The 14326-nt window shown below is 39.5% G+C and overlaps 1 protein-coding gene across 1 annotated transcript in view; it reads right to left on the bottom strand.

Annotated features, from left to right (window-relative positions):
- The window catches only part of ADGB (androglobin), a 176251-nt gene that overhangs the window by 85510 nt on the left and 76415 nt on the right, over window positions 1–14326 (bottom strand). Inside the window, exons 10-12 of the mRNA XM_029223879.1 lie at window positions 12791–12885; window positions 5050–5224; window positions 2048–2138 (exon numbers count right to left, since the gene is read on the bottom strand). Of these exons, the coding sequence (XP_029079712.1) occupies window positions 2048–2138; window positions 5050–5224; window positions 12791–12885 (361 nt within the window). The remainder of the gene's footprint in view (window positions 1–2047; window positions 2139–5049; window positions 5225–12790; window positions 12886–14326) is intronic.

The following is a 14326-nucleotide window of genomic DNA, read 5'->3' as shown; positions in this document are numbered from 1 at the left end:
CAGTACAATGAACAGAATTCTGATCTAAATTTTGATTGCTTTTATTCATCAGCTTATATTCTTTTTTTTTTTTAAGATGTTGGGGGTAGGAGTTTATTAATTAATTTATTTATTTTTGCTGTGTTGGGTCTTTGTTTCTGTGCGAGGGTTTTCTCTAGTTGTGGCAAGCAGGGGCCACTATTCATCGTGGTGCGCGGGCCTCTCACTATTGTGGCCTCTCTTGCTGAGGAGCACAGGCTCAGCAGTTGTGGCTCACAGGCTCACAGTTGCTCCGCGGCATGTGGGATCCTCCCAGACCAGGGCTCGAACCCATGTCCCCTGCATTAGCAGGCAGATTCTCAACCACTGCGCCACCAGGGAAGCCCCATCAGCTTATATTCTTATCGTGGATTTTAATATATCCAAGAGGAGGATGAAACACATCTAATTGTCATTATATTTGTGACCTATCAGCCGTTCAAAAGTTTTAACGACGTTCTAGTAAAGTTTAAAAAAAAATTCAAAAAAGTACACACATCATAAATGTAAAACTTGCTGAAAAATCACCAAGTAAATATGGCCATATCAGATCAAGAGAGATTCAGATTCAGATCAAGAGATATTAATATTACCAGCACTCCACAAGCCCTGCCAGACATGCTTCCCAATCACAGCTAGCACTCCTCGCCACAGGTAACCACTATCAAGACTTCCAACACCATATGTTGCTTTTTCTTTTCTTTTTAAAATCTATATTAATAGAATAATTAAAACTAAACTGTATACTTTTTATACCAGATTACTTTGGTCTAATATTTTTGTGTGTGAAATTTATCCATGCTGATTTTTTTGCAGTATTTCTTTTGCTTTATATCTATATATTATTGTATTATGTTTGTCTATGGTTTTACTATGATTATCTAGCTGCAGTTTTCTCCGCATTTACATTACTTGACTTTTTTTCAGAACTTGCTGAATCTTGACTTGATTTTTTTTAACTTTTGGGATAATTTTGGCCATTATATTTTTATTTCATGATTATCCCCAAACTCTCCTCTACTTCTGAGACCCACTTGCAAGTATGTTGGTCTTTTTCAACTTTTCTTACATGTCTTTTATTATACTTTTCCTCATTTTTTTTTTTTTTTGGTCTCCATACTTCAGTCTGGATATTATCTTTTGACTTATTTTCCACTTTGCTAATTGTCTTTTTTTTGCTGTATCTTATCTGTGATTAAACACATCCACTGAATTCTAAAATTTCAGTTATTACACTCCTTGATTCTAGAATCCCTATTTTTTTAAACCATTTTAAATACTAGTATTTATTTTTATATTTTACAACTTTATTGAGGGATTATTGAAGTACATTTAACTGCACAAATTTAAAGAATAGATTTGATAATCCTTGATTATGTATATATTCATGTGTTAGTTGTCAGTTGCTTCATAACAAATCACCACACTTTTAGTGGTAATAATCGTATCACCCACTATTCCTTCTCATTATTGCTATCTGTGGACTTCCTTTTCACCACTATGAACTCATTAAAAACGTTAGACCCAGGATGATAATTTTTATTTCTACCCCTATTGTCACATTCAAATATTAGTAAATTTGGATTCTTCCTCCCCTTCCTCCTTTTTCTTCTTCATTGTCTTTGCTGTTGTATTTAGTTAGCTCTTTTTTTCTCCTCTAAGAGTGACAGACTTCATCTCCCAGGTTTTTATGACAATCATTTGATCTTGTGATTTAATTATCAGGTAATAACCAGAAACATTCCCCAGTGCTAATGTTTAAAGTATAACAAAATACTGTGTTGTTCTGAAGCAGAAGCCAAAACTATAAAGCCAGACATATTTAGGCCTCGTTTCGAACAATTCAAAATTTATCTTAACTGTTTATTACTGTGAAATAGTACCTAAAAATTTTATTTTCCTATGATCAGTGCATTGACACAAACTTTAATACATTTGTCACCAAGGGATACATTTTTAACTGCACAAATCACAAAATGCTTCATCTGTTAACAAGATGAATTCATGGGAAAGAATATTCTATACTTACGTTTCTGTTGGGATTGTAAATGGAGTCATTCTATAATTCAAAAATGGACTTGAAATCTCAAGAAACTGGTCAGGCTTCTTTACTACTAATTCTAAAAAGAAAAAGGTAATGTGATGTACTTTTTAAAAATTTTCCAAGATTATATGTAAAATTTGACATTTAATGCAGTACTGATTAGATTAACTATTTACCCAGCAAACTTCAATAGAGTTAAATAGAAATGTACTACGATACATAAAGTTTTGTATTAAAAAGGACTTTATAGATCCTACCAATATGAGATTTCTTTAGTCTACTTCTCAGTTGCTTTCCAGATTTACAACGTGAAACAATGAAGTCTCAAGGGAGAAAGTCAGCAGTGTCTCCTAGAGTTATTACTTGGCATTTGCTGCTATTTCACATACACAAAAGACTTTCTATAAAAGTCTTTTACTAAAAATGTGTTCTTTTAGTTAACCTCTACAACACAATTGCTCAGGACATGAAAAAATGTGGACTAATACATGGAGGTAGTGGAAGAACAGAAAATGTAACAAAGTAAAGGTCATAAGTAGAAAAGAAAGCAGTAGTCAAGAAAAATGTTGTGGGTATTCCTAAAGACGTCTGAAGCTGACATAGAAGTAAATTCTCAATGGATATAGCACACAACCCATGCACTAACACGGTGAACACTGAAATTAAACATTAGGCATAATTATTTTAAATAAGCTCCTATAGCAGTGGAAAGGATGACCACAGGACGAAGCGAGACTATGACACAGTGCACATGACTTCTCTGTGCTTGTTCTGTGATAACCTCTATATTGATCTCTCTCTCTCTCTCTCTCTCTCTCTCTCTCTCTGTTTCCTGTTAATTTCACTTTAAATATTAAATCCAATAGAGAGAAGAAAGACAATGATGTGGTGAGCCTCAAAGGAGGACACTGTGGTTATGGAATCCCATCAATCTGTAGGTTTTCTTTCCCAGCTTACAATGGAGCTATCAAATTACACAGAATTACACAACAGTCAATATCAAAATCAGGAAGTAGCTGAATGTTCAGTATTTTTCCTTTCATTCAGCTATTCCTGATGTTCTGAATGAAGAACGGTTGTGTGGCTCTATGCATTTAACTAAAATATAGCATTCAGTAGTAAAAGATTTTCTTTCAAGCATCATGTGAATGCTGATCTTTGGTTGGAAAGACAGAAGAAGATAGGAAGGAAGGAGGGAAGGGAAGGAGGGAGGGAGGAAACTGGAAAGTTCTTGGAATCCAAAGCAACAGTTGGCACTTTGGTGGCACAAACAGCCCGTTGCAGAAACTCAAGGAATGTAAGGAAGTAACTGAAATAATCAAGCAGGAGGGAGAGAGGCAGACAAGTCTAATAAAAAAAAAAAAGATGAACTGACCATTTCTCCTGTATATCTAAACCAGATATTTCTTTAATCTTTGTTCTTTTCTGGCCAGGATAAAAACATGTTGTGCTAGAAAATCTTTGCCACCAGCTGTACTGGTTGTATAAATGTAGGCAGAAAGCAAATGTGAGGAAAATTACATGGTTAACAGTTGTTATTTATATCTTAAAAACGTGTAAATTATGGTTGGAAGTAGGAGGCAAGGAACAGGTAAATACTCCAATCTCTGTGGCTAATGCGGTTTTAGGATCCTGAGTACCAATGAGACTTACGCATTACCCTGTGACTGAGATATGGTTCCTCTCCCCTGCACTGAAGGATCAGCAACACTTGAATTGGTAGCAGAAGCCACAGCAAGCACCATCAATAAGGGTACAAGCCATGGTTCATGAGCCCAACCACTTAAAGCTTATTTATATGCTTCTCGGGGATGCCTTTAGTAAACTGGCACTAGGTATGTTCATCATGGCTTTGTCTTCATTGTTCATTCAAGGACAGGCCTGTGAACCCTAATGCAATAACTTCTAGAATGTGATGACCTGTTACTGGATGGATACAATTAGAAGATACTGAGGTATTGGAAAAGACAAAGGAAGAAAATGCGAAAGCAAGGAAATGAACACAAAAAAGATAACAAAAAAAGCTGTTTTTGAACAAAGATAATTTAAACTTTTCGGAATGGGAAATATATATACACACATACACACATATACATATGTAAACCATAGCACCACAATTCTCTATCACCCTTCATTAAAAATCGCAAGTATAAATTAGCTACGGAAAGGCCATATGTTTATGCTGAATTAATATAAACAAATTAAGTTATTCCTCTAAGCCATAATTTTTTAATTATTAGTTTTTCTTTTCTAATCCCCTCTCCTTCTGATTTTTCATTTATGGTCTCGCTCATTTCTTCTCTCGCCATCTTGGTCTCTCTTCCATTCAAACGTGGTGCTCATGGAAAAAGGAGTAAAAATGAAGACTTGTCGAGAAAATGATTGAAGGAGCGAAGAATTAGACATGGATTATGAGGAATTTAGAAATAAAAGGTGAGAATAAGAACAAGGTGGGAACAGTCTCCCTGCCCCATTCTCAACCTGTGTGAACCTGTGTATTTCTGAGCACAACTGCCATTCACTGTGGCTACATGACAACACTGACACAGGAACCAGCCCAGGGTAAAAGTCCTATTCCTATACGAGTTTCAAACAGAAATCAGTCAATTCAAAGATTATGTCCTACAGGGCACTGTAGAATGATGCCCATGTTAGAAATTCACACCAGTGGTCTAACGTATATGCTACTTAACCTTCTATGTTATTTACTACAAACCACTTTTTTATCACAGTTGTAATCACAATGCCATCACCCAAAGAATGGCCTTTATATATCTGGCCAGTTTAGACATGAAAACCAAACTGCTTGGCGTCTGAGATGTGCAGAATTAATCCTTTAAAGACATAAAATTCGGACATAAAATTAAATGAAGGTTTTAACTGTAATGTTGAGTTGTTTGCCTTGATATGTATCTCATTACAAATGAAACTATTAGAACTTCATAGACAGAAATGTTAATAAGATTTTCAGACAATATGATTCATACCTTGAGCTTCATCTGTTATAACAGTTTCCTTTTTTTGACGAAGGAGTTTCCACGGAGGTATAGGAGGTAGTTTTGGTGGTGCTATAAGCGGGCAAGACCTAGTTCTTGTCACCAGCACAGGATGGCTACAGGTGTGGGAAAGCCCATATTCCCTAAGCTTCTCAGCAGAATCAGCCTAAAAGGTGGAAGGCAGATTTAAAAGGATTCTTGTATTTGCTTCATGCACTTAAGATAATACTTTTCGTCATTATAAAAATACTATCACCACTAGAGAGGCATAGTGGTAATAAGAAAAAAAATAACCACCCGTATTTCTACATCCCTTAACATAAGCACTATTACTCTTTGTATTTCTTTCCATCTTTTAAGTTATCTGGGGCCCCCTTTCCTTATTTACAAAATGAGAGACTAGAACCAGAAGCCACTTTTCAGTTCTAAGAGTTTAAGATTCTGTGAGATTGCAGAAGTCTTAGTATATCAGTTTTGGTCCAAAATTAATCAACTACTATTTTTATAGGTTAAAGCTTTGATGCAGTCCTTAACATGTAAAGTCTTTGTTAGTTTGTTTTTTAAGCACCAGAAATTGCTACGTAGTGTTCAAAAAAACCCACTGCCTTTAGGCGTCAGGTCCATGAGGGTAAGAGGTTGCCTTGTCTACAGTGTCCTCAGGCTCCGCCCACACGAAATCCTCATGATCACGCCTGACAATGGAGGCATTCACAGAAGGACAGAGGGTAGAGGCTGCCCTGTGTCCTGCCAGATCAAGTCGTTTCCCAGGCAGATGCTTTCCATATTTGACGGTTCAGATCTCCTGAAGCCACTTGGCTTTGGAACAATTCAGAATAAGATTTAAGTAGAAATTCAGTTACTGACTGATGGCTGAAATATGCCATAAGTAATCAAAAAGTATGTGAAAGTTAAAGTAATGTACACTGTAGTCAAATTCTCATGTTCACGGTCTAAATGTTGAAACATTTAAAGTAAAATAAAATATTAACTACCTTAAAGTCAGTTTTGCCAGTAACTATTTTTCTTCCTAGTGATTTTGCATCATTGATTTCTATGCAAATAGCAATGTTTGAAAATGTAAATTTATAAAGCAGTCATTTAAATTGGGATCAGAAACCCACCTTTTAGCCTATTCTAAATTATTGCCTCAGCTACAACATGCCTTGCTGTTGGGGCTGTTTTTCTATAGCTCAAACTGTAGCTCAATCTATAGTTGAGGCACAAAATAGGCGGGGGTATATCCCTGAGCTAGAACAGTTCTTCCTGAATCCAGAGATTAATTATGATGGTAATAATTAATAATTGTAAGAAAGAGTTAATCAGTGCATTATTAAGTCCAGTAGAGACACTTAAAAGCATTATAAGTATGTGAAATAAAGAGGAAAGCACTTCAATGTTTTTCTGTTTTTTTTTTTTAAAAAGGCCTAATTTAAAGGAGAGGAAAATGCCACATCCCCTTTATCCCATCTGTGAATGTTAACAATTCACTGAAAAATTCAGAAATCCCTGGAATTATGCCTTAGAGTGGCTTAAAAATTTTTTTTCATAGATGCTATAAAGGCTAAACCTTTTTTGTATAGATGCTATAAAGGCTAAACTTTAACTCTGTCAAATTTTAGAAGTTTCCCAACACCTGAAAGGAACCCTTTCCAATAAGAATTTATGGAAGAATACATTGCTGTTATTCAATAAGTTAATGTCTCGGTATAGTAATAAAAATACATTACTGTAAAATTTACATTTAAATAATATCCAAAGTAGTATTTATAAGTTGAATAATTCCCAGATAGTTTACTGTTCAAAAATTTGGTCTACACATCTCAACTCCTTCTTACAATTGCAATCACAATTGTAGTCTGTTTGCTTTCTTTTTTGAGCTGCAGAGCATCAGAAAATAAAACTATTTAAGGCATTTAGAAAATGTAAGATATTGTGTCAAATAATTAAGTATGGTATTTTCACCTATTGTATTGTTTGAATAATCCACAAAAGTACTAGCTTGATGTAAGGTATGTAAGCCAGTTTCTCTTACTTCGTTTTATTTCCAACATACTACACAATACTTCTGAATGACATAAAGTAATGCTATTAATAATAGTTATAGTTTGATATCGAGAAACTTTGTTCAAGGGGCACAAATTTCCTTAGATTAGAATTAGGGACAGAGAGAAATTTAGAATAGTGAAACATTCTAGTGAAATACTGAATAGGCCTTCAAGAAATATTTTTGAATAATTCATTATGTGAGACAAACTAGAAGTTTCCTTGTCCATAAAACCCTTTCACTCCCTTACCCCATCCCACCTCAGACATTCTAAAAGTAGGATTTTGAGTAGATAGGGGAGGCTTTTTTAGAACTCCCAGCTTACCCATTTAAATAAAACTAAAACCACTTAGAAGATCCAGGAGAAAGAGGATGGGGGAAAATGTGGGGTAATTCTTAACACTTTGTTTCTTCCCAAGTTTTTTTTTCTTTTATTCTTGCATTCTTTACCAATTCTTTAAATAAAAGTATTGACTTTATTTTTACAGCCTGGTCTCATTGTCTTTGGGGTTAGAATTTTTTGCAATGTACTCCATTTAACAAAATTCCACTAGAACAGAACTTGTTTTCTGTAGATTCAGCTTGAAAATATTATATCATCTTTACATTCTGATTTTTACCAGTGTTCATCCTAATAAATAATGTAAAAGAATCAGCAGGAGACTGTAACGCTGTAGTCAATTCATTACAGCCTTGAAGTTCATTTCATTACTGTTGTAGACACTGGGCTCATTTCTGAAACTCTGGGCCCTTTAAGTCATTTCAACCCCCAAAAGGAGGATTTATAATACTCTGCACATCCTGGCTCCCTCCCACATCTCAAGCTGCCTCTAACACTTCTCCCTTTGCAATCTGTTCAACCTCTAGTAGTCCCTCGAACCCAGTGGGTTCTCCTTCACCTTCAGACTTTCCCACATAAGCTTCCCTCTGCTTCAAGCACACTTTTTCCTATTTTCCAGGCTAACATCTTAAAGCCACTGCTTAAACATTTTTTTTCCCCCTTTAGGAAGACTTCCCTAGTCACCCACTGGAGAGAAAGATGTGTTTCTGCTATGTGTCCAATACTCATTTATCCACTCCTTCATTAATTCATTTATTTGGTCACTCATTCAACTTTATTTTATTTTAATGCTACATCTACCATGTTCCAGGCACTCTCTATCATGAGAATCTTCTAACTTTATTACTGTTGTTGCTCATCTGCCTTTCTCATTGACTCTAAACTTTGTGGGGAGCGTCCTTATTAGTCATGTTCATCATGGTGTCCTCAGATCCCAGCTCATTGTTTAGGACATGTGGGGTAATTCAATTAATAAACAATTAATAAACATCTGTTGAATTAATGAATAAACATGAGAGTTTCTTTGTTTTTTCAATTAAAAATTTTGTGTTTACAGGTTAATTTTTCAGTAGAACAGCAAAAAGTTCAAGTGGATTATTTTGCACCTTCTTTGTGTAATGAAGATGTAAATTCTATCTTTATATTTTTCAGTTTTAAAAAGTGTTTAAGTACTTCCCATACGTGAGGCCAGGACACTCCATAAAGCATGGCTCATGTTCTTTTGTAGTCTATGATGTTAGACTACTGGAATATCTAAGACAACACCTAGACCAAGGCTGGGTAAGGAGATTAAAAAAAAATCAGGGCTGACACAGGCAGCTGAAATCCTAACTCGGAAGACTCGGAAGCCTGGGAAGCACACTAGGATTTAACCATGGCTAAAGGTAAATAACTTTGAAATAAAAACAGACACACTGCCCCTTTCTCTACATTCATAATGGCACATTATGTTCTGTTGTCTTGACAATATTACCCTTGTTATATTACAGATTGTCGCAGGAAGGAATGCTTCCTATCTAAAAAGAAAGAAGGAGGAGGAAAAGGAGGAAGAGGAAGGAGGGAGGGAGGGAGGAAGGAAGGGAGGGAGGAAGGAAGGGAGGGAGGAAAGGAGGGAGGAAGGAAGGGAGGAAGGGAGGAAGGAAGGGAGGGAGGAAGGGAGGAAGGGAGGGAGGCGAAGGAAGGGAGGGAAGGACACACGAAGGAAGGGAGGGGAAGCGGAGGGAGGGAGGACGCGGAGGAGGGGAGGGGAGGCAAAAAAAGGAGGTCTCTTTTTCCTTGTATTGAGGAAAAGAAGAGACGTGGCAGGAAGGGAGGGAGGAAGGGAGGGAGGCGAAGGAGGGAGGAACGAAAGGGAAGAAGGGAAGGGAAAGGACGAGAGGAGGGGGAGGGAAGGAGGGAAGGAGCAGGCAGGGAAGGGAGGGGCAGGGAGAGGAAGCGAGGGGGAAGGCGAAGGGAACGGGACGAGGAGTCACGCGAGGAGTAAGGCAGAAGGACGGAGGAAAGGAGGGGAGGAAGGAGCCGGAAGGAAGAGAGCGTGAAGGGAAGGGATGGGAGCGGAATCGGAAGGGACGGGAGGGAGGGGGGAGGAAGCGAGGCAAAGGACAGAGAGGAACAGGAAGGGCAAACGGGGCAGGACGAGGGAAGGACCAGGACAGGGATCGGGAGGAAGGGGCGAAAGGGGAAGGCAAGGGAGGAACGGAAAGGGCGGAAGAAGGGAGGGAGGAAAGGCATTGGGAAGGAAGGAAAGGGAGGGACGGCCGAGGAGGAGAGAGTAGCTGGAGCGGAAGGAAGAGAGGAAGGAAGACGAGGGAGGAAAAGCTGATAGCGGAAGGACGAGGAAGCGAATAACTGGGAGGGCAGGCCATGGAAGAGAGAGGAAAGGAAAGGGAGGCAAGGGTCATACCCAGGGAGGCAGGGAGGGAAGGGCTAAGGGAACGCGAGAGCGAAGGAAGGAACTAGGCTAGGGAGGGAAGGAGCCGAAGAAGCCTCATGAGGAGGGGGTGGAAGAAGGAAGGCGAGGAGAACCCGGAGAGTGTCGGGGACGTGGAGCGGAAGGAGGGAGGAAGGCGAGGGAGGGTAGGAAGGAAGGAGAAGCGAGGATGAGAAGGAAGGGAGACAAGGAGGAGGGAGTAGGACAAGGAGTGCGAGACGGAAGGAGAGGAGGACCAACGGGATCAGGAAGAGAAAGGAAAGGGAGTGGACGGAATCGGACGGGGAGGGAGGGGAAGAGGGGAGGACAAGGAGGGAGGAGAGGCGAGGAGGGAAGGAAGGGAGGGAGGAAGGAGAGGAAAGAAGGATAATAGGAGGGAGCGAACGGAGGGAGGGAAGGCAGGGCGATGGGGAGGGAGGATGGGAAGGAAGGGGGGAGGAACCGACCACGGGAACAGAGAAGGGAAAGGAGGGGAGGGGTGAACGAGGAGGAGGGAGGAAGAAGGGACGGGAGGAAGGAAGGCGGAGGGAGAGAGGAACGGGAGGAAGGAAGGGGAAGGAAGGAAGGAGAGGGAGGAAAGGAGAGGGAGAAGGAGAGGAGGGAAGGGAGGAAGGGAAGAGAGGGAGGGGAGGAAGGAGAGAGGGAGGAGGAAGGGAGGAAGGGGGAGGGAGAGGAAGGAGGGGGAAGGAAGGGACGGAAGGGAAGGAGGAGGGAGGAAGGAGAGGAAGGAATCGGAAGGAAGGAAATGAGGGAGGGAGGGGAAGAAGGGAGGGAGGAAGGAGGGAGGAGGCAGGAAGGAAGGGAAGAAGTGGAAGGAGGAGGACAGGAAAGAGGAAGCGGAAGGGAAGGGGGAGGGGAAGAGAAGAGAAGGAAAGGAAGGAAGGAGAGGAGGAAGAAGGGAGGGTGGAAGGGAGGGAGGGAGGAAGGAAGGAAAGAGGGAGGGAGGGAAAGCGGAGGAGGAAGGCAGGGAGGGAGGGGGAAGAAAGAGGAGGGAGGGAGAAGAAGAGGGAGAAGGAATGGACGGAAAGGAGGAGGGTGGGAGGAGGGAGGGAGAAGGAAGGGAGGGAGGAGGGAGGAGGAGGGAAGAAGGGAGCGAAGGAGGAGGGAAGGAGGGGAAGGGAGAAGGAGAAGGACGGAGAGGAAGGAAGGGAGGGAGGAGGAAGGAAGGGAGGAGGAAGGAGGGAGGAAGGAGGAAGGAAGGGAGGGAGGGAGGAAGGAAGGAAGGGAGGAGAGGAAGGGGGGAGGAAAGGGAAGGAAGGGAGGAAGAGAAGGGAGGGAGGAAAGGAAGGAGGGCAGGAAGGGAGGAGTGAGGGAGGAAAGGGAGGGAGGGGGGAGGGAGGGAGGAAGGAAGGGAGGGAGGGAGAAGGGAAGGAAGGGAGGAAGGAGGGAATCAAGGAAGGAAGGAAGGGAGGGAGGAAGGAAAGGAGGGAGGGAGGAAGGGAGGAAGGAAGGAAGGAAGGAAATGAGGGAGGGAGGAAGCAGGGAAGGGAGGGAGGGAGGAAGCAAGGGAGGGAGGAAGCAAGGGAGGGAGGAAGCAAGGGAGGGAGGAAGAAAGGGAGGGAGGAAGAAAGGGAGGGAGGAAGGAAGGGAGAGAGGAAGGAAGGGAGGGTGGAGCGAAGGAAGGGAGGAAGGGGGAAGGAAGGGAGCGAGGAAGTGAGGGAGGCAGGAAGGAAGGAAGGAAGGAAGGAAAGGAGGGAGGAAGGAAGGGAGGGAGGGAGGAAGGAAGGGAGGAAGCAAGGAAGGGGGAAGGAAAGGAAGGAAGGGAAGGAGAAGGAATGATAACACTATGCCCCTTGGGCCGATCATCAAGAAGATAAATGTAATGCACACAGTAAAGTGCAGTAATCAGAGAATTGAAACTGTAAACATTTCAACCAAATTTCCATTCAATTTCTAATACTCAGCTATTTCTAACTAAACAAATAATTATATCCGTGTCTTCTCATACTTTGATGTAGTGATTTCAGAACATATAAAATTCTAGCAATAAAGTGTTGGATGTCTAAAAGTTCCCCAAAGTGTTAGGAATCAATACAAATACAATAGGCTGTTTTTTAAGTAGACTGAAGAGTAATCTGGCTTTACTCTTTAAAAGGGAAGGAGAAAAATAATTTTTATGTCCCAGAACCAAAGATAACTTAAAAAATTATGGCAAACCAATGCATCCCATGTAACTATTAAATATTATGTTGTCAAATATTTCACATCATGGGAAAATGTTAATGATACAGTGTCAAGTGAAAAAGCTGGTTTCTAAACAGAAAGTAAAATAGAATTCCCCTGAGTAAAAACGTTTATACACATGTACACATAGAAAATATGCAGACAAGAAAAACAGTCAAAGTGTATACGCCAAAATGTTAATAGTGTCTATGACTAGGCGTTTATACTATGAATAGTTTATTATCTTTGTCCGTATTTTCTAAGTTTTCTATAAGTTGTTAGATTTATAAGAAAAAAGCAATTAACATTTTTGTGTGTATTACTTTAAGATACAAGGAGCTCATAGCAGTGGTTTACTAACCCTCAATATGCATTTATTTAAGTTGTCTTAGGTTAAGAAAATATGTATGACCTGTTTATAGAAAGATGATTTATTATTACTTAGGAATGGCTTACACACTTCTCACTGAAATATATAATTTGATGCCTTTTGTTTACAATGAAAGGAATTGATAAAAATATGAGACTACATCCTTTTTTTTTTTTTTGTAGTTAAAACTATTGCAGTCATCTAAGAAAATTTTGGATGTTCCAGGTCCTTGTACCTAAGTGCCTAATTATAGAGATAACAGGACTGAAATTCAGGAATGAAATTTTGATTAAATTCTGATATACCTTTTACTACAACACACACACACACACACACACACACACACCATAAATTATACTGAATTTCTTGGCCTTGAGTACTTACCATCTTCCCTAATAAAAAGATCTTCTTTTCAAACAAATAGAGAGGTGTAAAGGTAGCATATACAACTATCTGAGGGGACTGTATTGCTGAAGAACCTGTAAAACCAAACACATATTGCGTCATGGAAATTCTAGACAAAATGGAACTGGCAGGTCTTAGTAGACTGTTCAAATTCCTTAATGAACTTATCTTTGTTGAAGAAATATAGGTAAATGACTCTGCATGCATATAATAAATGTTAAATCTCAAATGTACATCTATTTTAGAATGTCTCGTCAGTTTTACCTTCACAATAGTACCATATAATTCATTAAGAAATCATTTTACTTCATTGTAAAACACTTATTACATAAACTCACTCTAGCTATCTGTCAATGTAACTTAGCTTTCATAGAATCTTTATTTTGAATTTAAGGAATTCTGAGAGTTTCTATGTCATTTCAAGTAGAAAGAAAACATAAATAAATTAATCCTCCCATGAAGAATGGAAACTAAGAAGGTAACTTAGTTTGGAATGTTTAATGCCTGTAGATTTGCTCCTGAACATCAATATTTATTCATGTGTTCCTTAATACCCCTGAAATTACCCCATTTGATTCAGGATGCTTTTGTTCTTTAAAGATTTTGGCCAAAATAATAGAATTTATTTTCCTCTATTGTTTTTATTTTTAATTAAAAGGTTTTGATTTATTCCTTTAAAATTCACACACTTAACAAAAACAGAAATATAGATCAATGGAACAGGATAGAAAGCCCAGAGATAAACCCACGCACATATGGTCACCTTATCTTTGACAAAGGAGGCAAGAATATACAGTGGAGAAAAGACAGCCTCTTCAATAAGTGGTGCTGGGAAAACTGGACAGGTACATGTAAAAGAATGAGATTAGAACACTCCCTAACACCATACACAAAAATAAACTCAAGATGGATTAAAGACCTAAATGTAAGGCCAGACACTATCAAACTCTTAGAGGAAAACAGGCAGAACACTCTATGACATAAATCACAGCAAGATCCTTTCTGACCCACCTCCTAGACAAATGGAAATAAAAACAAAAATAAACAAATGGGACCTAATGAAACTTCAAAACTTTTGCACAGCAAAGGAAACCATAAACAAGGCCAAAAGACAACCCTCAGAATGGGAGAAAATATTTGCAAATGAAGCAACTGACAAAGGATTAATCTCCAAAATTTACAATCAGTACATGCAGCTCAATATGAAAAAAACAAACAGCCCAATCCAAAAATGGGCAGAAGACCTCAATAGACATTTCTCCAAAGAAGATATACAGATTGCCAACAAACACATGAAAGAATGCTCAACATCATTAATCAGTAGAGAAATGCAAATCAAAACTACAATGAGATATCATCTCACACTGGTCAGAATGGCCATCATCAAAAAATCTACAAACAATAAATGCTGGAGAGGGTGTGGAGAAAAGGGAATCCTGTTGCACTGTTGGTGGGAATGTAAATGGATACAGCCACTGTGGAGAACAGTATGGAGGTTCCTTAAAAAACTACAAA

This window comes from Monodon monoceros, unplaced genomic scaffold (assembly GCF_005190385.1).
Source record: "Monodon monoceros isolate NGI ecotype Baffin Bay Population unplaced genomic scaffold, NGI_Narwhal_1 Super_Scaffold_15, whole genome shotgun sequence".
NCBI classification, from domain to species: domain Eukaryota; kingdom Metazoa; phylum Chordata; class Mammalia; order Artiodactyla; family Monodontidae; genus Monodon; species Monodon monoceros.
Note: the sequence above shows the minus strand (reverse complement) of the source record. Positions and strands in the feature narration are given on the sequence as shown.